At 50.5% G+C, this 20,254-nt stretch overlaps 1 protein-coding gene across 12 annotated transcripts in view; it reads left to right on the top strand.

Moving 5' to 3' along the window:
- The window catches only part of LOC131820777 (protein FAM156A/FAM156B-like), a 41,432-nt gene extending 21,540 nt beyond the window's left edge, over nucleotides 1-19,892 (top strand). For 5 of the 12 annotated variants that reach the window (XM_059156500.1, XM_059156501.1, XM_059156503.1 and 2 more), the window contains one exon: nucleotides 18,523-19,892. In XM_059156500.1, the coding sequence (XP_059012483.1) occupies nucleotides 18,523-19,210 (688 nt within the window). In that variant the 3' untranslated portion in view covers nucleotides 19,211-19,892. Of the gene's footprint in view, nucleotides 1-354; nucleotides 10,351-12,153; nucleotides 12,260-16,013; nucleotides 16,111-18,454 lie in introns of those variants that run through there. The other 7 variants (XM_059156497.1, XM_059156499.1, XM_059156506.1 and 4 more) reach the window with 4 other exon arrangements.
- The last annotated feature ends 362 nt before the right edge of the window (nucleotides 19,893-20,254 follow it).

Here is a 20,254-nt window from a genome sequence, read left to right as displayed (position 1 = left end):
CTTACAAATTAACAGTAAAAGGACAACCCAATTAAAAATGGGCTAAGCATTTGAATAGACATTTCTGTAAAAAAGATATACAAATATCCAAAAAGGGCATGGAAAGGTGTTCAAAAATATTAGTCGTTAGGGAAACAAAACCTGAAAGCACAATGAATTACAACTTACCACCCACTAGTATGGATAGAGTTTCAAAAATGAAAATAAGAAGTGTTGGGGAGGATGTGCAGAAACTGAAATCCTCATACATTGCTGGTGGGAATGCAAAATGGAACATCTGCTGTGGAAAATAGTTTGGCAGCTCCTCAAAAAGTTAAGCAGAATTGCTGTCTGACCCAGTTATCCCACTCCTAGGTGTATATTGAAGACAAGTGAGGACATAAGCTCTCGCAAAAACTTGTATACGAATGTTCCTGGCAACCTTAATCACAACCGTCGAAGAGTGCAAACAACCCAAATGCCAGCCATGTCATGAGTCTATCACGTGTGGTGATACCATATCGTAGAATAACGTTCAGGCAAAAAAGAATGGAGCCGTGATACTTGCCACAACATGGATGAATCCTGAACACATTAAGCTGAGCGAAAGAAGCCATGCTCAAAGGCTGTTTGATGTGTGATCCTAATTAGTGGAAATACCCAGAATGGACAAATCTGTGGAGACCTGAAGCCCAGTAGCGAATATCCAGAGTTCCTGGGAGAGGGGATTGGGGAGGGACTGCTAATGGTAAAGGGTTTGTTTTGGAATTAGATACTGGTGGCAGTTTACACAACCTTGTGCCTGTACAACTAAAAAGGGTGAATTTGACGGTACACGACTTGCAGTTCAATAAAATGAAAAAGAATTAAATGAAAGCAGTACGTACCTTTGAATAGGTTTTTGGCCATTTTTAGAAATGCAGTTGGCTACACCCAAAAGACATAGTAAGCTGTTCAAATCTTGTAGCCGGATGAGGTGTGTCCTTCTCGTCCCTGTTACCCGTATTTACAGACTGCACGTGCGCACACATATACACGTACAGACCCTGGTTGACGTGGGAGTACTTCTTACATGCTACTCCCCATTTAAAAATATATATAAAAGTAAAATAAAAGCAAAATAAAGCTCTCTGGCCAGTACAGATTTGCTCCTCTCATTCCGTTTCAAGGCCAGTGGGTGCTCCACGGTATGATACGAACACGTCATCTCTCATTTCCCCTTCCCAAGGGTGTTGACTACTAAGGGCCGTTGAGAGTTTCTTTCCCCCAGAAATTTCTTCTTGTCATTATACACACAGCTCTGTGCCTGTGTGAATATTTAAGACCAGTTGGTAGCAGTGGAGATTGCTGGATCAGAGGTTCCTTCAGTACAGAAATGTCTCTGAAGTACTTACTTGTGGACCTGATACTGTTCTAAATGCTGGGGAGACATCCCAGAAGACGCACACGTGCGCTTCGTTTCATGAACTGAAATTGTACTGAGGGTGGGGACGGGGTGGAATCAGATTTTGATAGATGCTGCCACAGAGCCCTGCGAAGTTCTTTTACCAATTCATGCTTCCCTCGGGGTGGCTGGGGTAACAGATGCCCCTTTGCTGGACACCTCAGCACCCCATTCATGGAGCAGGGGCTGTTGACAGGAGGCTGAGCGCTTTCTCCCAGGCTGCCTACAAGATCATGGAGTCTGCAGCTCGAATGATGCCTGTGGGGATTTTTTTTTTTTTTTTAGATTATTTATTTATTTATTTATTTATTTGACAGACTGAGATCACAAGTAAGCAGAGAGGCAGGCAGAGAGAGAGGGGGAAGCAGGCTCCCTGCCGAGCAGAGGGCCCTATGTGAGGCTTGATCCCAGGACCCTGAGATCATGACCTGAGCCGAAGGCAGAGGCTTTAACCCACTGAGCCACCCAGCCGCCACTCCCCCCACCCCCCGCCACGCCCCCGCCTTCGGGATTTTAAGAGTAGTGAGACTGATTGGGGCACATGGATGGCTCAGTCGGTTAAGAGCCTGTCTTTGGCTCAGGTCATGATCCCAGGGTCCTGGAATCAAGCCCTGCATCAGGCTCCCTGCTCAGCAGAGAGCCTCCTTCTGCCTGCCACTCTGCCTACTTGTGCTCTCTCTGTGTCTGTCAAATTTATAAATGAATGAATGAATGAATAGCAAGACCGAGAGACAACAATCCACTACCCATTTAGGTGTATTCCCAGGTAGGAGGGGAGCTGGGGGTGATGTGACCTTCTCTGGGCAAATTACCAGAGTGTGTGGGGACAGGGGAGGGTGAGAGGTTGGTAGAGGAGTAGTGGGCAGTACCTGCCTGTACTGGGATGTACCACTGAGAGAGCCAGAAGAAGCAGTCCGCTTTGGGAGGGACAAGTGGGAGTGAGGGAGCCTTGTGTTCCCAAACAAACCATTGTGTGCAGGGTGCAGGGGAGCTCACTACTATGCAAGGACCTGTGCCTCCCCCAAGGTTGCCATCACCCCCCTTCTGACCCCAACCTGTCAGCTCTACAGATTCTAATCGTGCGGGGACCAGAGAAGGTGACAGTGGGGCACGTGAACGCTTCCCTGATGGGTGAGCAGGGCAGAGATGAAGGACACCAGTGGATCTGATTGGTCTAGATGGAATTGTCTACCAGGATCTTCCAGGGGAGAGAACTCCCAATGGCTGCAGGTCGGGGTGTCCTAGAGAGGTTAACGGTGCATAGGTGGGGCTTCAAAGAGTGGAGGTGGAAGTGGAGCGTTTGAAAACCTGCTGTGCAACCTCAGGCTGCTCATTCACCAAAAAAGGCTGAAGATGCTGGCCAGGTCGGTGAGATCACTGGCTTTTATTCTGTCCTCTAGTCTGTCTTCCAGTTAGGTTTTTAAACAGTGGATACTGGATCCCACAATATGGATACCAGTGCCCAATAAGCAGTCATGAAATCTTTCTCCGGTGTCCCGTTATGTGCCCAGCAGACTACATGCAGGTCCTGGATGGGCAGAGATCTTTCAGAGACATATTCATGACATTCTCCAGACCAGGTTTCTCCAGGGAATCCGACAGTGACCCACTCAGCCCAAAGAAGTGAACACTTAAATGATGGGATTTTAAGCAGGAGATGTCTGGGTGAGAGTAGGTAAGGAAGACATAGGCGGGTTCTCAAGTCAGTGAACTTCTCACCAGTCCTGACTGTATTCACACCTGAGTCTGAAAGGCTGCATATGTAAGACTGGGTTCCTGTGTTCCCCGGTTCCCGGGGGAAGTGGCCTCAGAGCTGGGCCAGTGTGTGTGTCCCCTGAGGAGGACAGGGTGCACCAGTTGGGCCCACATTAGGCTCTGTCCCCAAATCCCACAGCCTCACAGTAGATACATGCCCATGAGCAAATAGCCCTGCTCTGTTGTTGGCCTCATGGGGCGAGAAGAGGGGGAAATGCATGCGCCTCACAGTTTGCACACCCTCATGCCACCTTTCCCTTTAAAGCAGAATTAGGGATTGAGAGGAGGGGACAGCTTTCCTCTTTGGGGAGATGATAAGGTGGAGGGGTGGGTGGAGCAGGGGCACCCCTCAGTGGTCAGGTGCGTGGTCTGTGGCACGTGTACCTGGCAGGGCAGTGTGAACCCCTTCACCATCTCCTTCCCCCACTCATGTTCACTGGCTTGCAAAGGATCTGCTGGCTGAAGGTGTCCCTTCTGTTCGGGGCTCCGGTGGACACTGGGAAAACCAGGTGGCTGCAATGCCTGCAAGGGTTAGGAGCTGAGAAGGCTGAAGGGAGCACTGTGTTCAGGGTGAATGAGCCGCCGGCCAGACCTTCCTGAAGGCAGGGTGGCGGGGACCGGACCTACCCTGAGCAGCATGGGACTCTCCTGCTCCACCTTCCACAGCTTTCGCTCCTCAGCAGGTGGGCTCTGGGACCTTAAGGACAGTGTGAGTCTCCTGAGTATGGTATGAACACTGCCAACCTAGACGATATCCCTATTTTGATGGGCGGAGGGCTCCACTGTGTGTCAAGCCTGGGGGGGGCGGGGGGGCTGCTGCCCTCCTGGGCGTGGCCTGGGCCTAGTGCAGCTTTGTCTTTGTCCAGAAACAGCCAACAATGGCAAAACCTGTGAGTCACCCGTCCTCTGGAAAAGGAGGTTCCTCGGGTGCCTGGACGGGCCCACTAGGATAGGGGCTAATACCCTGGAGACAGCTGTGTTCCTGAAAGGCTCTCTGTAATTCTGCCTTTTGGTCTCCGTGTCTCACTGGTGGGGCTGGGTGAGACCTCATTGTGGCTCTCGTTGACATCTGTCTTGTATGGGGTGAATTTTTGTATTGAGGAGCAGGATGTCATTTCTCTGAGCTGGTTTGGGATCTGTCCAGGATTTGAGATGTCTTGAGCTGTGTGAGGGTGTGCCGGCATGTGAGATCACTGAGCTGTGGAGTGCTGTGTGTCCCAAGTGAGAGTTCTCTGGGCTATTTAGGGCTTCCTCCCAGCGTGTGAGGTATTTGACCTGTTTGGGGTGCAGGGTGCAGCATGGAAGGTGTTTGGGGCTGTTGCCATGCAGTACTTTAGGAATTAGGGTTGGAGCTCTCCTGACAGTGTGTGTCGAGGTTGGCATATTTGAGCACCTGGGGGTCCAGTACTCTAGGTTGTGAGATCAAAAAGGTTATTTGTCACAGGACAGGGGGTGTCCGAGTAAGCTCTGTGTTCACAGTACAGGTGCTCTGTGCTGTTTGTGCGTCTGCATGCAGGGTTGTGAGCTCTGTGGTTGTGTGACATGCAGGGTGTGTGGTCTGTGAGCTATTTAACGTTCTATGTCGCAGGTTGTTAGGTTCCTAAAATGTATGTGGGTCTGTATTTTAGAATTGATTTGTCTTTGAGCTGTTTCTTGTCTCTCTCCTCATTTCTTGAGTTTCCAGGAATTTGAGTTCGGTGCCTTGTTTAATCTTGTGTGTCCACTGCATTGCAGTCTCCTCGCTGCCCTTTCCTGGGTCTGGAGCTCATTCTCTCCAGCTCCCAACAACCTGGCTTTCTTATCTAGGCCAGTGAGTCTGTGTGGCTGGCTTCCCTCGATGTGTTATTGGGATCGTTTGGGTTTTGCTAGCTGTAGTGTGAGGTCCATGAGGTATTTGGGAGTCTGTGTCCAGGTTGTGATGCTTCCGAGCTGGGGGGGGGAGGGATATTCCGGTCCCAGGGTGAGGTCTCCTATGTCTGTGGTGCTGTGTTGTAGGCATTGAAACTTCTGACCACGTGGCTGTTCTAACAGAGACTTTGTCACGTACCAAGTTCAGACATGAGGTGTTTGTGACCTCTGCCCAGTGTTTCAGTCTGACAGCTGTCCAGAAAGACGGAGCTCGATCTGAATGAACCGCCGGGACTCATCCATTCAGCTCCCAGTAACCTGGCTTCTCGACCATTGACTCCCTGTGGTGTGCTTCCCTCAGACCCTTCCCTAGGGTTGGGTTCTCCCAATCCAGAGCTGTAACTTACCTATTTCATGCAAATCTCAAGTACAGTTTGAAATGGTAGTCAGTATCCAACTAAAAACACCAGAACCAGTGCTTCCCTAAAGATACTCTTCATAAGACATTTTACTGAATCCCAAGAGGTTCCAGGTAGGGACCCTGCTGCCCTTTTGATAGGGAGTTGTGGGAAATTTCCTTAAAATACGGGATATATTTTTTTAATCCTTTCTCTTGCTGGTACCTTGAGAGGCTCAGGCAAGAAAGGCATTCAATTTTACGTTTTTGACCAAACAAGCAAAACAACCCTAAAACACACACACACACACCACCCAGTACACCCAGTAGTAAATATAAGGAAATTGTATTGGAAATGTAAATGGACTCCTGTGATTAATTATAAAACTAAATTTCTGATCACATTAGATGTCTGTCAGGATTGGCTGTATTCCAGCTGACAGGACAACCAAAGATGCCTTCTTTCTCCAGATCTCATAGGCTGCAGCTTATAATCTGATTACTGCGGTCTAAGTAATTGTAACCAGTGTAGGAATCACAGGGCCTATTAAAAGCACGTCTTTTCCTGTGTCACATCATGACACCTCTGCGTGTGTGTGTGTGTCTCTCCCCCGTCCCCCCACGCCCCTCCTCCTAGACAGACTTTCTCGGGAAATACAGGAGGCACTACCAAGGAAACAGACTCTGACCCTTGGAACACAGACTGGAGCCCAGTGATGTCCCAGGCTCTAGCAATGCCCATTAGAAGTCTCAGTCTCATCTCCGCTAAAAATGGCAACCTAATTAGAGAAAAGAGAAAAACAGCTATTCTTTCAGACAGCAACCGGTCGCGCATGGCTCGGAAAACGCTAGTCCTGAGACACTAATGTGCGCACGGCCTGTTGAGGGAGATTCTCCCTCTCTCGCTCTCAGGCCCTCGCTTTTGCTCGTTCCTTCCCAGGATCAGGTTCCCACCACCCCGCGGCTAGCACACCCCCTCGGTTCCTCAGCCCAGGCCGTGAAGCACACCTTCCAAAAATGGAAGGGCTAAGACTAAGACCACCGAGAGGAAAAGTCCTCCCGGCTTCCTAGGCCGACCAGCCACGCGCGTGTGCGCGCGCGCACACACCAGGAGAGGAGGGGCTGCGTGACGTCATAGGAATGGGCCCAGGGGCCCGAGGCCGGGTGCTTTTTATCCTTTCTCGGGCTGGGCGGGGCCGGGCGGGGAGGGAGCCGGGAGGTCTGGGGGCACAGTGGGCGCATCTCTGTGGACCGCGGCTTGGGTGCCTGGAAACCCTGATGAGAGCGCCGGGGGTGGTGGGAGGGTTGAGCCCGCCCCCATGGCGGCGCATCAGAGTGACTGCACAGGACGAGTACTTCCTGAGATCCCCGGGAGCGTTTCCGGGGGCTGCAGGTCACGTCGCAGACGACGCACGTCGTTCTCAGCTGGGTGGGCTGACCAGGGAGGGGCTTCTCTGTGACAGCCTGTTTAGGTCCCTTGCAGGGGTCACACGCGAGATCTGTGTTACAAACTTTTTGTTTTCTTACTAGGGGTTTTGCGTAGGCTGGGCATGCACGCGGGCAAAGGCAAAAGCAAAACTAGGAGAGAGCTTGTCTATTCAAGCTCTGGCAATCTGGAGAGCACCCCATCTGAAGATCAGTGTGTGTCGGCAGGGTGGTTTTGTCTTTTCTTCATAGGGATAAGTAGACACGTTACAGTGGAGAGATTTAAGGTAGGGGTGTTTCTGCATTCAGGACTAGTCTCCGTCTGTGGACCAGGAAATGTTTCTCTCCGTATCTAGCTAGTTTCGGGAGGATTGACCTTTCTAAGTCTCAGTGGCTGTTCCTGAGACAGCAGGAAGCTGGGGGACACTGTCTGGCCCTTCAGCCAGAAGAGGAAGGTCCGTGTTTGGCCTTCTCACATCTAAACCCGAGTCGCCCAAGAGACTGATGGTGGGTATGACAAAGAGTGAACAGCAAGCCTTCTCAAAGATAGAAGGGGCAAGAGTGGTCCTTCCGGGTCAGCCATTTCTGCACGGCGAAAGCCTGTGGAGATTTCTTTCCTGTGGCTTTTGTCATGGCTCAGGTGAAGTTCAGCGTTGTCTGTGGGGTAAAAATGCGCTTGCCCTCTTTTGTGCCTGTCCAAGCAGATATCCAGATAAGCAGAGATTCTCTTTTTAACTCTGGAAGTAATCGATACCTGACGAGCACTTCATGGTTTTTGAAAAGTACTGTTTTTCCTGATCTAAGTGAAGGAAGCAGAATGAGTCATTATCCCAGAATAAGATCATTGTCCTCATCTTACTAGTGAGGAAACTGACCACAGAGAGGTTCCGTTATCTGCCCAAAGTCACACAGGGAGTAAGTGGCGGGGCCCTGATTTCAAATCTTGGTATGGATGGCTTCATCACCTGTCGGCCATGCAGGAACATAGTGTTGGTTTCCAGATCCACACATTTGGTTCTGTCCTCTCTGAAACTACACACCTCCTGAGACAACTGACAGGCCTACAGACAGATTGCACTCAAAAAGTGCTAGCCAATCTCTGGGACACTGGGGATGACCTGACGGGGAAGAGAAGTGTTGGAGGAAGTAGGTCCCAAAGGCTCACCACGATCCCTGAGGGAGAGCCTACCAGAGGAAGACTGAAGGGCCTGAAAGGGACTTGTGTTTCTGAGACGGGCTGATGGGCTAACCTATGGCTCGTGTATTCAGGACGTTGCTTTGAATTGTATTTTTTTTCTTTTAGCACTGACAATCCGTGCTGCGTGTTGAAAACACACAAGGCAGTTAAGTAAAACCAACCAATATATGGATAGGTAGAGAGAATCCCGTTTGACCCAAGGAGTACCTACCTGACTGTCAAACAGCTCTGTGCTGTGCAAAGGAAGAGCATTTTCTTAGACTGAATGAAACAAATTAGCTCTTTTTCCTAATTTTTAGTATCCTTCCCTTCCAGATGAAACAACTCAGGCACAGAGAAGCTGGGTCAGCTCCCCCAAGTATTTGAGGTACTAAGTGGTTGAGTGCAGAGGCAGAGAATACACAACATGTCCAGAACTGACTGCGTCCACCCCCATTCCCCATACATCTGCATCTCCTCCGGTGTTGCCAAACTCAGTGAAAAGCAGCCTTCATACCCAGCTGCTTGGGCCAGCGATCCTTAAACCCATCCTTCCTCGGGCAGCTGGGTGGCTCAGTCAGTTAAGCACTGCCTTCGGCTCAGGTCATGATCTCCGGGTCCTGGGAGTCCTGTCCCGCATCGGGCTCCTTGCTCAGCGGGGTGTCTGCTTCTCCTTCTACCCTTCCCCTCACTCACGTTCTCTCTCTCACGCTGTCTCTCTCAAATAAAATATTTTTTTTTTCTTTTTTAAAAATCCCTCCTTCCTTGCTGCCTCTCTCACTATCCCTCAGTTACTAAGGCCTGTCAATCCAACTTTCTCCATCCTTCTAAATAAGATCTTGACACTTCTTCCATCACTACGGTTCGATCCCTAGTCCAGATGACCCTCTTCTGTGCTTGATAATCACCACCAATCTTGACCCTTGGCCACAAGTGTTTTCATCCCACTGCCTGAGGGACCCTTCTTAAATCTTAATCTGGTCTTGTCTACCCTGCTCAAAACTCTGCAGGGGCATCCTGCTGTTTTTAAGATCACATCTGCCTCTTGGACTCGGCACAGCAGGCCTTGCCTACCCTCAAATGCCTCATCTTCAGCACACCACCTCCTGCTCCACCCCATGCCACATTTCCAGCCCCCTTCCACTTCTTTCTGTTTAGCAGGTGGCCAGTGAACCCAGACGCTCTCTCTTCTCTCTACCTCTCATTTCCCCAGCCCCACGCATGCCATCCCCTGTGGATCGAGGATTCACTTCACTTGCCTGATTCCTACCTATGTTCAGCTGGCAGGTTCAGTAGAGGGCAATCTCCACTTAACGCGAGGAGTACCTGGATGAAGAGGCACTGTTCACAGAACTTTGTGCTGAAAAGAAGTGATGGAGATTCCATTATAAATAACCCCAAATGGACAGAGGTTTTACTCTGGACCACAGTGAGCTATTTGGAAATGCAGTCTGACGGCAATTTGGCCTTTCTGGAAAAGGCCTCCTTGCTTAGAGTAGGATTACACTCGGCAAAGATCTCACCTCATGTTACATGGAGCCTTGGATCCACGTGACTCGGACTTTGGAATGTGGCCCACATTTTCCAGTGTGAAGGGGTCCTTCCTTCCGGTGAGGAGGGATAAGCAGAAACATGGGAAGAATATGTCATTAGGGCACCTGTGACCCAGGACATTAAGCAGGCCTGCAGCCACCTCCCGTGGACTTTGTTTTGATGTGCTAGTTTTTCAGTGGAAGTTGCAGTCTGAGTTTTCTGTTGGAACAAGAGAAAGTATATGAACTGATCTTTCCTTTACAAGGGGTTTGATTAATTTGTTCCTGTGGCGATGGAGGAAGCAAGGATTAGCTGCCTGCTCCTATGGGAACTCTCCAAGGGAGTCTGACAGTGCCTTTGTATGAGTCCCTAGGGGCCCCCACCAGGTGCCCGGAAGCCCTAGAGGAAACTATGTCGGTCCCTCGAGCATCCAGTGGAGAGTGTGAACCCACCACTGGTTTCTCCCTGCCATAGGCTCAACTCAGCTACAAGGATTAGCCGCATTCACTACAACCCCTGTAAGCACAGCACACCTGAGCATGAAAAGAAGTGTGTGCCTTGGACAAGACAAAAGGTGGAACCACCAGTGCAACCAGTACTGCCCCAACTCTCAGCCCCGGCCAGAGGGTGGGACTACACTCCCAGGGGCCTGGCCTACTTTCCTCCATTGCTGACATGTCTCTAACACAGGGATGGTGTGATTGCCTCTTCCCGCAGCCTAGGTCTTGAGGAGCCAAGGTGTGCGTGGTAGATACAGTGTGATTACCCAGGGACTCGGGTAAGTCTGAAAGCCCAGCAAGCCGAAAGGAGCCAGTAGCTGATGCAGGAGAGGGTGGATCTGGAAATCCCACCTCCGTTTTGCCTGACTCGAAAGCCAGTCTTGGCGCTCACGCGACGACCCACCTGGATTGTGTTTCAGTTGCTGAAATGCAGATACTGTTCCACGATTGCATAGTCATCGTGGTCCCAACACCGTGTCCACCTTGAAACGCGGGTCCCTGGCAGGGTAGAGCAACCCCGAAAGGTTCTAAGACTCTGTCTGCCCTCTGAGGAGCGGCCCCGAAGCAACAGCCCTGGAGTCCCTTGGCGTGGGAGGCTTGCCTCAGAGCCCGCAGCTGAGCAGGGCTTCAGCTTCCAGCCTTCCCCTGTGGAGAGGCCTTTTGCCACGTTAGAGGGACTTCTGTGATCCACCCCACTCCCCAAACTCGGTCTCCACCAGTCCCACTCTGTTCCCCAGAGACTATGAATGGAGAGGCAAGCAGAGCCAGAGGAACTGCTTTTGGCGGCTGCGTCACCGTCGCGGAGCTGGCCAAAGGGCAGTGGTGGTTGGAGCTCGGTAGACTGAGGCCGAAAATCTGGCTCTGCGTGTGGGGATCTCTGGGTTTTGCAGCTGGCAGGTCTGGAAAATGTGGGTAATCCGAGTGCTTGCCTCATCAGCCTCCACCCGTGAGAAGTGGGTCCTGACCAAACACACACATACACTTAGAGAGGGGGAAGACGCCCTCCTCTGTGTTCCTAAGGTACTGCGACTTAAATTCCACCATCAGTGTTCCCACAGAACGAGTGGTGGTCATCTGCTGGCAGATTCAGCCTACCTCGTCCCTGCATCCCCAAACTGTGTCCAGGAAGCCCACGCGTGGTATTCAGCTGGCGCTTAGAGCACGTTTTGTCAGCGAATGAGAGACCCTGACCCAAGGTGACCTTATGACTTCACCATAAAGGGTAGCTATCATACCAGCTGTTTCTGGATTACAAATGGAGGAAACAGGACATCTCTGTACTCCGATTCTCTTTGGGAGGAGGAGGAAGGTTGCATCTTTTGTACCACCTCTAACTGCAGATGCTTAAAAGAAAAACTGCGAGGCTATAAAGATCTTTTAATTGTGTGGGACACTCTGTCGCCCCATCAGCCACAGTTCTGATCTCACAGTGGAACTTAGATCGTGATCCTCGGAACACCAGTGAGCTCAGGGAGTGTCTTCCAAGGGACCGGTGCACACAGCAGGTGCTCACAGTGATGTGTCCAACAGGTGGACTGTTGAGTGAATTCAGGCTGCTAATTAAGGGTGTGATGCTATGGCTAGAGCACAAATGCCCTTGGGGACAGGGACACGGGCTCCCAGGTGAAGGGTGTGTCGGTCTGGGGGAGTGCTGTCAGCCTCTCAGGGACGTGCTCTTCCTCACTATCCTTCCAGCTCTTTGCCAAACATGCCTCTTCTCTGAATGGTCTTCTCCTCCTCTGCCTACCTTCCAGCCTGATACAGGCTGTCACTCAGCATCTGTGATCTCTCGGTGTTCTTTGTGGTCCAGCCGACTGAGTTGAAGCTTCCTCACCCAGCAGGATCTGGAGCCTGTCACCCTCTGCGGTCCCCGCTTTCTGTGAGGCTCTCATTCCCTGTCCAGCCCCCCGACAGTATCTGTGCTGTGGCCCGGCAGCCTCTGCTCCAGACACTTCTTCCTCAGTGTTCCCTCTTGTCTGGAAAGTCCTGACCCAGATACCTGCCTCTCGGACTCCTCTCCCTGTTCACACTGTTGGTGGAAGGTCGCCTCCTCGAGAAGCCTGACTGGTCTCACTCCCCTGGGGTTACTTTCTAGGTTAGGCGTTGGAGCTTACAGATCACCCGGAGAGGCAGTGCCACCAGGGGTGCTTACATCTGGAGTCAGGATGCCCCTGGGCTGCAGTTCCGTCTCTTGGCTGCAGGTGAGCTCCTGAGATGTCACTTACCCTCCCCACACAGGCCTTTTCTCCTTTGGGACCATGGAAGATACACGGATTCTGCAGGGTTGATAAATCAAATGAGATGTTCAGAAAGGGCCTCACATTCTCCTTTATTCCATTTGGTAGGTATTCGTGAATGCCCCCTGAGGTTGAGGCTCTGATGGGTGAACAGGACAAAGTCCCTGGACTCTGCCAGGGCCTGGGCTAGTGAGCGAGCCAAACAATTTGCCTCTGATGGCTGGGTGGGGTTAGGGGCCGGGAAAGGGGAAACGCAGGGTGTTGTGGAAGTTCGCGGGGGTGGGGTGGGGTGGCGGGGGAAGTTCAGGGGAAGGAGAAGAAGGCTTGCTGATAGAAACGCTGCCTGAATCCCCAGACGGGGTAAGAGGCGAAGGGCTTCCTCACTGCCATTACCTTCCCAAACGTTTCGTTCAGGACAGGTGTGGCATCACCCTCCAGTCCTCCTGGCCGAATGAGAGGAATGAGGGTGTGAGCCGGTGCTGGCCAGTGGGAAAGGAAGAGACTGTTTGCTGGGAAACTCCCTTGTTCATACAAAAGATACAGGACTGGAAAGTCTCTTTTTGGCACTGGACCTTGTTGTATCTGGATGTTGGTCTTGGAACATCTGTTCCAGAAACGGCCACATCAGAGCTGGAAAGAACCTACGTCCTTGATGGCATCACTGGACCCCGGGGTGTGCCCACCCGCACCCACCCTTCCTTCTGATTTCGTTAGTGTGACTGTGACTTGCCTTTGTGCTCAGGCCTGTTTGCAGAGGGGTCTCCTCCTTACTCACAGCACGAAGCTGACTTCCTGATATGGTGAGCATCATGGGGTCTGGTGCTCTGTTGTTTTGTGGAACCCACACCATATAATGGGTAAGGACACAAGCTCTGACCCTAGACACCCTTCCTTCCAACCCAGTTCTGCCACTTGCAGTCACGTCCTCTGGAGAAATTTACTTGGCCCTCTGTGCCTTACTCTCCTCACCTGTGAAATGGGTTTGTTATTCTTTGTAATAACAACACCAGACAGAGAAGGGTGCATTTCTGAGTACGTAATGAGGTCATGCAGAGGTGGTTCACAGAATTGGGCCTGGCACGTTCCCTGTCATCACAACCTCTGAGGCTGCCACGGGATAGGTTGCAGGTCACGCTTCACACTGAATGAGCCACGGCCAAGAACATGGAGACGGCATCAGACGTGTCTCTTCAGCCCCAGAGACTCTCTTTCTGTGCCACTGTCTTGTCACGCACAGATGACCCCTCACCAGAAAGCTGGCTTTCCCACTGTGGGTCTCCCATTTGGGGGAACACAAATATACATCGTGTTCCATCGTGCACATGAATTCAGGTCACTCCCGTCCGGTCCTCAGATAGCTAGGGGCTGCTTCTGGTGCCGTGGGGGGTGGGTAAGGGGCAGGGGAGGGCAGGGCAGGTAACAGAGCACGGGACGCTCTGGGAGTGCCAAGGGGTATCGGCAGTGCTTTGTGTCCCGGTGCGTGCCTTGATCTCCAAACTCCCCTCCCTGCACCCCAGCATTCGGTTGACACTCTCACCCGATTCCGGGGCAGACCCCGCCACATCAGTCTCTCTCCTTCAGCCTCAAATTGCTCCGGGTAGAAGGGCGTCACTCTGCCTCCTTGAGGTTTGTTGGGAGACCCGCGGGAGACAATAGATGGGAACCACGTAGCTGACATTACCTGGCTCGCGGAAGGCACTCAGTAAGTGGCGGCATCACCTGTCCCGCTTCTGTAATCCCTAGCAGCTAGCCTGCACATGGTCCGATCTCCTCCTCTCTGGGGCGGCTGCTCCCGTCCCATCGTGTATGTGTGCCACCCCTCCTGTATCCGCTGCTCTGCTGACTGACAGCTGGGTGCTTTCCAGTCTCCTGGCTCCTGGGGAGAAAGCCGCAGTGCACAGGGGAGTGCGGGCATCTCTTGGAGATGCCGATCTCCGTACTTCTGGATGTATACCCAGGGGTGGGATTGCTGCATCACATGGTAGGTTTTTTGGTTTTGTAGTTCTTGGTGCTTTGGAGGGGGGCACCCTGCTGTGAACAAGAACCTGTGACGGTTTCACTTTTAACTTTTTGAGGAACCTCCATACCACTATTCTGTTGTGGCTGTGCCAGTTTGCATCCCACCGACGGGGCACAAGGGTTCCCGTGTTCTTGCTTGCCTAGTGACACTTGTGATCTGCTGTGTTTGTTAGTTGGTTTGACGAGACCTGTCGTCACGTGTGCAGCCCGACGTCTCATTGTGGTGTTCACGTGCCTTTCGCTGATGGTTGGGGATGTGGAGCCACGTTCCACATGCCTTTTGGCCACTTGTGTGTCTTCTTTGGGGAAGTGTCTATTCAGATATTTCGCCCGTTTTTACATTGGTTTGCTTGTTTTCTTGCTATTGAGTTAGAAAAGTTCGTTATACGTGGGGAAAATCAGCTCCTTGTCAGATAACGCGGTTTGGAAATGTTGTGCCCATTTCGCAGATTGCCTTTTCGCCTTGTTGGTGGTTTCCTTCGCTGTGCTGAAGCTTTGAAGTTGCATGTAGTCCCACTTGTCTGTTTTTGCTTTTCTTGCCTGTGCTGTGGGTGTTGATTCCACAAGATCATCACCAAGACCCGTGTCCTGCAGCTTTTTCCTCTGTGTTTTCTTTCAGGAATTTACAGTGTGGGGTCTTATATTTAATCTTCAGTCCCCTTTGGGTTGATTTTCATGTGTGGCGTAACAGAGGATCCACTGTCATCCTTTTGCATGTGGGCCTCCAGTTTTCCCAGCGCCATTTGTCAGAGTGTCCTTTTCCCTGTTGCGTGTTACCGGCGTCCTCGACCAGGTCCGTTGACTGACTGTGCCTCGGGTTTATTTCTGGGTTCTGTTCCGTTCCATTGGTCTGTGTCTGTCTTTCCGCCAGTACCGTACTGATTTACTTACTGTTACCTGGGACTGTGTTTGGAAATGAAGAACTTTGGTACCCCCAGCTGTGTTCTTCCTCAAGGTGGCCTTGGCCGTTCTGGGTCTTGTGTTGTTCCAGATGCAGTTTGGGATTGTTTTTCTATTACTGAGAAATGCCACTGGGGTTTTGACAGGCATAGCATGGAGTCTGTCATTTTTCTTTCTAATCTTTCATCTTAAACTGTAGATGACATGGATTAATGAGTTATATGCCAGATCTGAGGATTGCCTTAGTTGGTTTTCACTTACTAAACCACCCTTGCTTTCCCGAGCTAACCCACTTGAGCATGGTGTATTTTCTCTGAACAGATTGCTGGATACCACTGCTGGCATTTCGTTGAGGAATTTTGTGCTTGTGCTCAGAAAAAATATTGGTCGGTAGTTTTTCTTTTCTTGGCATCAGTGAAATTGTGGCCACAGAAATCACTTGCACATGCCTCCTTCGCTTAGTTTTCTGGAGGAAATTGTGTAGAATTTCTGCGTGTGTCTGTTTTTCCTGTCGATACTTGGTAGAGTTCACTGCCGATACCGTCTGGGATTGTCGTCAGAGGTTTTAAACAACCGATTCAATTTCTGTGAACGATACGGAATCGTGCGTGTTATTTTGCCTTAGATAAGTTTAATAGTTTATCGGTTTGCTAGTTGTTGCATTTACACACATAGATTTGAATGTAATACTGCCTTCTTACTTCTTTCATATTTGCTGGGTCTCTAGCGAAATGTCCTCTTTCATTCCTGCTATTGGTAACCTATTTCTTCTCTCCCTCTTTTCTCTCTTTTTCTCCAGTTTCCTTGAGACAGAATTGACACAGCAACGCAGAGGGGATACAACATAATACTGTGACTTACACATACCATGAAAGGATTACCTCAGTAAGCCTAGTTGACATCCACCATCTTCTATAGATAGAAGTTCTCTTCCTTGTGAAGAGAACTCTTGGGATTTACTGTCTAACAACTTTCATCTATACCACATGGTGGTGTTAACTAGAGTCATCATGTTGTACATTATGTCCCCAGTACTTATTTATCTTACAACTGGAAGTTTGTTCGTTTTGGCCGCCATCCTCCAATTTTTCCTCCCTCCCTAGATCGCCACCTGTGATAACCACAAATCTGATACCTGTTCCTATAAATGTGGGAGGGTTTTTCCAGTCCTCTGTATGAGTGAGGTCATACTGTATTTGTCTTTCTCTGACATACTCACTTAGCATAATGCCCTCAAGGTCCATCTCTGTTGTCACAAATGACAGGATTTCCTCCTCTTTTATGGCTGAAGTGTGTGTGTGTGTGTGTGTGTGTGTGTGTGTGTGTTTTCTTGATCCGTTTATCCGTCAAGAACACCTAGATTGTGTCCCAAGTCTTGCTTATTGTAAATAATGCTGCTGTGAACATGGGATGCCCATATGTCTTTGACATAGTAGTTTCATTTCTTTCAGGTACATTCTCAGGAATGGAATGTCTGCATCATATGGTAGTTCTGTTTTTAATTTTTAGAGGAATCTCTATACCGTTTTCCATACCGACTGTGCCAGTTTACAGTCCTGCCAACAATGCAAAAGATTTCTTTTAAGACTTACTTATTTGAGGAGAGTGCACTGGGGTGGGGGCACAGAGGAGGAGGGATACTTAAGCAGACTCCCCGCTGAGCGTGGAGCCCGATGTGGGGCTTGATTGCACAACCCCGAGATCGCAGCCTGAGCCAAAACCAAGAGTCAGATGCTCAACCAGCTGCACCATCCAGGCGCCCCATGATTTCTTTATTCTCCACATCCGAGCCAGCATTTTCATCTCTTGTCTTTTTGATGCTAGCCATTCTAACAGGTGTGAGGTGACAGCTCATTGTGGTTTTGAATCGCATTTCCCTGACGATTAGTGGTTTGGAGCAGCTCTTCATGTCCCTATTGGCCATCCGTACGTCTGCTTTAGAAAAATGTCCGTTCATATCCTTTACCCATTTTTAAATCGGATTACTAGCCTTTTTGCCATGGAGTTGTATGCGTTCTTTGTATATTTTGCATCTGACCCCTTTGACAGATACATGGTTTGCAAATACCTTTTCCTGTTCCATAAGTTGTCTTTTCACCTCGTTGGTGGTTTCTTTGGTGTGCAGCTTTTTAGTTACATGGAACCCTGCTGCTTTCTTTTTTATTTTATTTTCTGTGCTTTGGGGGTCAGAGCCAAGAATTCATGGCCAAGACCCGTGTCAAGGAGTTTTTTGGTTCTGTATCCTCCTAGGAGTTTTGTAGTTTCCGGTCTTCCGTTGAAGTCTTTAATCTACTTCAGGTAAATTGTTGTGTGTCTAAGTCAGGAATCCCGCTTTCTTCTTTGACATGTGAATATCCCATTCTCACAGCACCATTTATTGAAGAGACTGTCTTTTCTCCATTGAGTATTCTGGACTCCTGTGTCAAATGTTGGTTGACCATATACGCCTGGGGTCATTTCTGGGCTCTCAGTTCTGTTCTGTTGGTCTGTGTGTCACTTTTTATGCCAGGACCACACTGTTCTGATTTCTCTGGCTTTGCCATATGGCTAGAAAGCAGGAAGTGGGATGTATCTTGCTTTGTTCTCCTCTCTGCTTTTCTTCTTTTCCTTCATCAGTCCTGTGAGAAGTGTATCAGTTTTATTGATTATTTCAAAGAGGCAACTTTTGATGGGAGTCCCTCTAATGTGCCTTGTCAGAAATTTCATTGATTTCTGTTCTTAGGCTTTGGTAAATTCTTATTTATTCTTACAGGGGATTTTGAAATGGTTTCCACAGGCTTGAGTGTCCTTTTTAGGTAGATGAATGCCAGTGAAAATGGAAAAGAATGTGTCCTTCCCTGTGGTGGAAACGCTTTGATTTTAGTAAAAGTCTGCTTTTCGAAGGTACACGAACACCTAGAAGGAGAGCACATGCCAGTCACCCATGGATTGTTGTTAAAATGATGCTTGAGAACGGTCATAAAACGTCAGCAGGGAATTAGCATGGTTGACTGCAGGACATCATTTGCCATGACAGGTCACGTGGACGCGATAGCGGATCTCACTTCTGAGACTCTGATCCTGTGCCGTCAGTATTCTGAGCTCTCGGAACCGCATTATCACACTGAAAGCGCAGAACAGTCCTCGCGACCAGGGCTCATTACTGTCCCCATTTCACAGATAGGAGACAGAGGCACACAAAGGTTAAGTCAGGGGAATTATAACGGGTTTTCTCTCTTCTTTTATCACCATGTGCTGCAGTCTGGGTTCTTCTGGCCATGCACATCCCTCGCTACCTTCATCTTCTTCCTTCCTTCCTTCCTGTCTAGACCCAAGGACCAGGTGGCGCTGTGTGATCACCGACTACACCTCTCCATGGATCCAGTCCAGAAATGTAACTCCACGTTGACCCCTGAATCTTCCCCAATGATCTCTGAAGAGACTTCCCGAGAAGTCACAGCAGCCTCCCCTCCTTCCTTCTCAGAACTGCTGATGATGGGCCTCGGTGACCTCAAAACCGGTGTGGGCACAAAACACCCTGCCCCTCTGCCAGAGGGGCTGCTCCAGCAGCGGTACAGGGATGAGAAAACCCTCCAAGAGAGGCGGTGGGAAAGGTCAGCGTCCCCTCAGAGGAAGAGAACCCTTCTGGGGCACATGAGACGGCGACACCTCGATCACGTGGCACCTTACCGGGTCGAGAGGAAGGCCAGGATCTCTTCCTTGGGGGACAGAGATCAGAACAGATTCAGATGTGAATGTCGATACTGCCAGAGCCACAGGCCCAGTGTCTCTGGGATGCCTGCAGAGAGGAAAGGGGCCCCGCATCCTTCCTCCTGGGACACACTGGTGCAGGGCCTCAGTGGCTTGACCCTCAGCCTGGGGACCAGCCGGCCCGGCCTTCTGCCCGATGGGGTGCTCCAACAACAGGAAAGAGAGGAGAAACTCCAACGGGAGATGCAGCAGGAAAGCAAAAGAATGTTCCAGAGGCTCCTAAAGCAGTGGTTGAAAGAAAACTGAGGCTCTCATCCTCGCGTGACAGAGATCGCAACGGATTCAGAGGTGGAGGCTGGCGTGGCCAGATCCTGAGCGTGGAATCCTTTTGGGGACCAAAGAGTAAGAAGCACTCAGAGAAGTCAGAGAAGGAACAAGAGCAGCATGAGGACTGGACACTCTGTCCGTGTGAGCATGGGAAGGTCCTGCTCTTTCCTGCCTGGAATTTCTGGATCACCGTGGGGCTTTCTAGGGGATGCTGCATACCAGGGGTCCTTAACTTCTGTATCACAGCTCCCATGATGCATGTTGTCCCTTTCCCACCCCGGATCTCTGTCTCTCCTCCGTGCCTCGTTGTCAGTAAGATGTAGGCTTTCTCTGTAGCATGAATGCCCTGGTGACGGCCGTGTGCTTTTGTGCCGTGTCACTGACTGCCTCCCAGAAGCAGCACTAGGTCTGCTGGGATGCCCGGGCGCTCAGCTGGGCTCCACTTCCAAGAATCTGATGCTAAGCCAGGCGCAGAAAGGGACGTAGAACTGGAACGTGGTGGTTCACCATTGTGTTCTCTGTGTAAGCCGTTGTGAATGTGCTGAGCTAACTGCAGGTCCACATTTCCCTGCTTCGTGACATTGATAGTATTCCCCTGGGCGGAATTTCTGACGGGTTCCCTCATCACGCACACCAAATAAATACACGTATGAAAGGAAAATAGCTCTGGAGTTCTGGTTTCTCGATCCCTGTTGCTTTCTGCTTTGTAGGATCTGAGATCACGACATCTAAATCCTAGGGCAGCAGATCACGCTTTCTCAGGAGGAGAACTCTGAACTGTGTGGCTTCCCAGCAGGGGCTGGGGAGGGCACCCAGGGACAGCATCACGTCACCGTTTGCGGCCCTGCGGTGGGACCAGCCTTCACATCAACCAGGAGCAAGGGGAAGAGAGCCTTCCTGCCCACAGAGAGCAGGAGGCAGCGTCCGCTGCCCACGGTAGGAGGTCCCACAGGATGGTGCCGGTTCCCCTGGCCTTAGGATCTTCAGGTGCCACTCCTCCTCCGCTGCCTGGTGTCGCTGGGT

The sequence above is a fragment of the Mustela lutreola genome, chromosome X (assembly GCF_030435805.1).
Source record: "Mustela lutreola isolate mMusLut2 chromosome X, mMusLut2.pri, whole genome shotgun sequence".
NCBI classification, from domain to species: domain Eukaryota; kingdom Metazoa; phylum Chordata; class Mammalia; order Carnivora; family Mustelidae; genus Mustela; species Mustela lutreola.
This window is presented reverse-complemented; position numbering and strand designations above follow the sequence as displayed.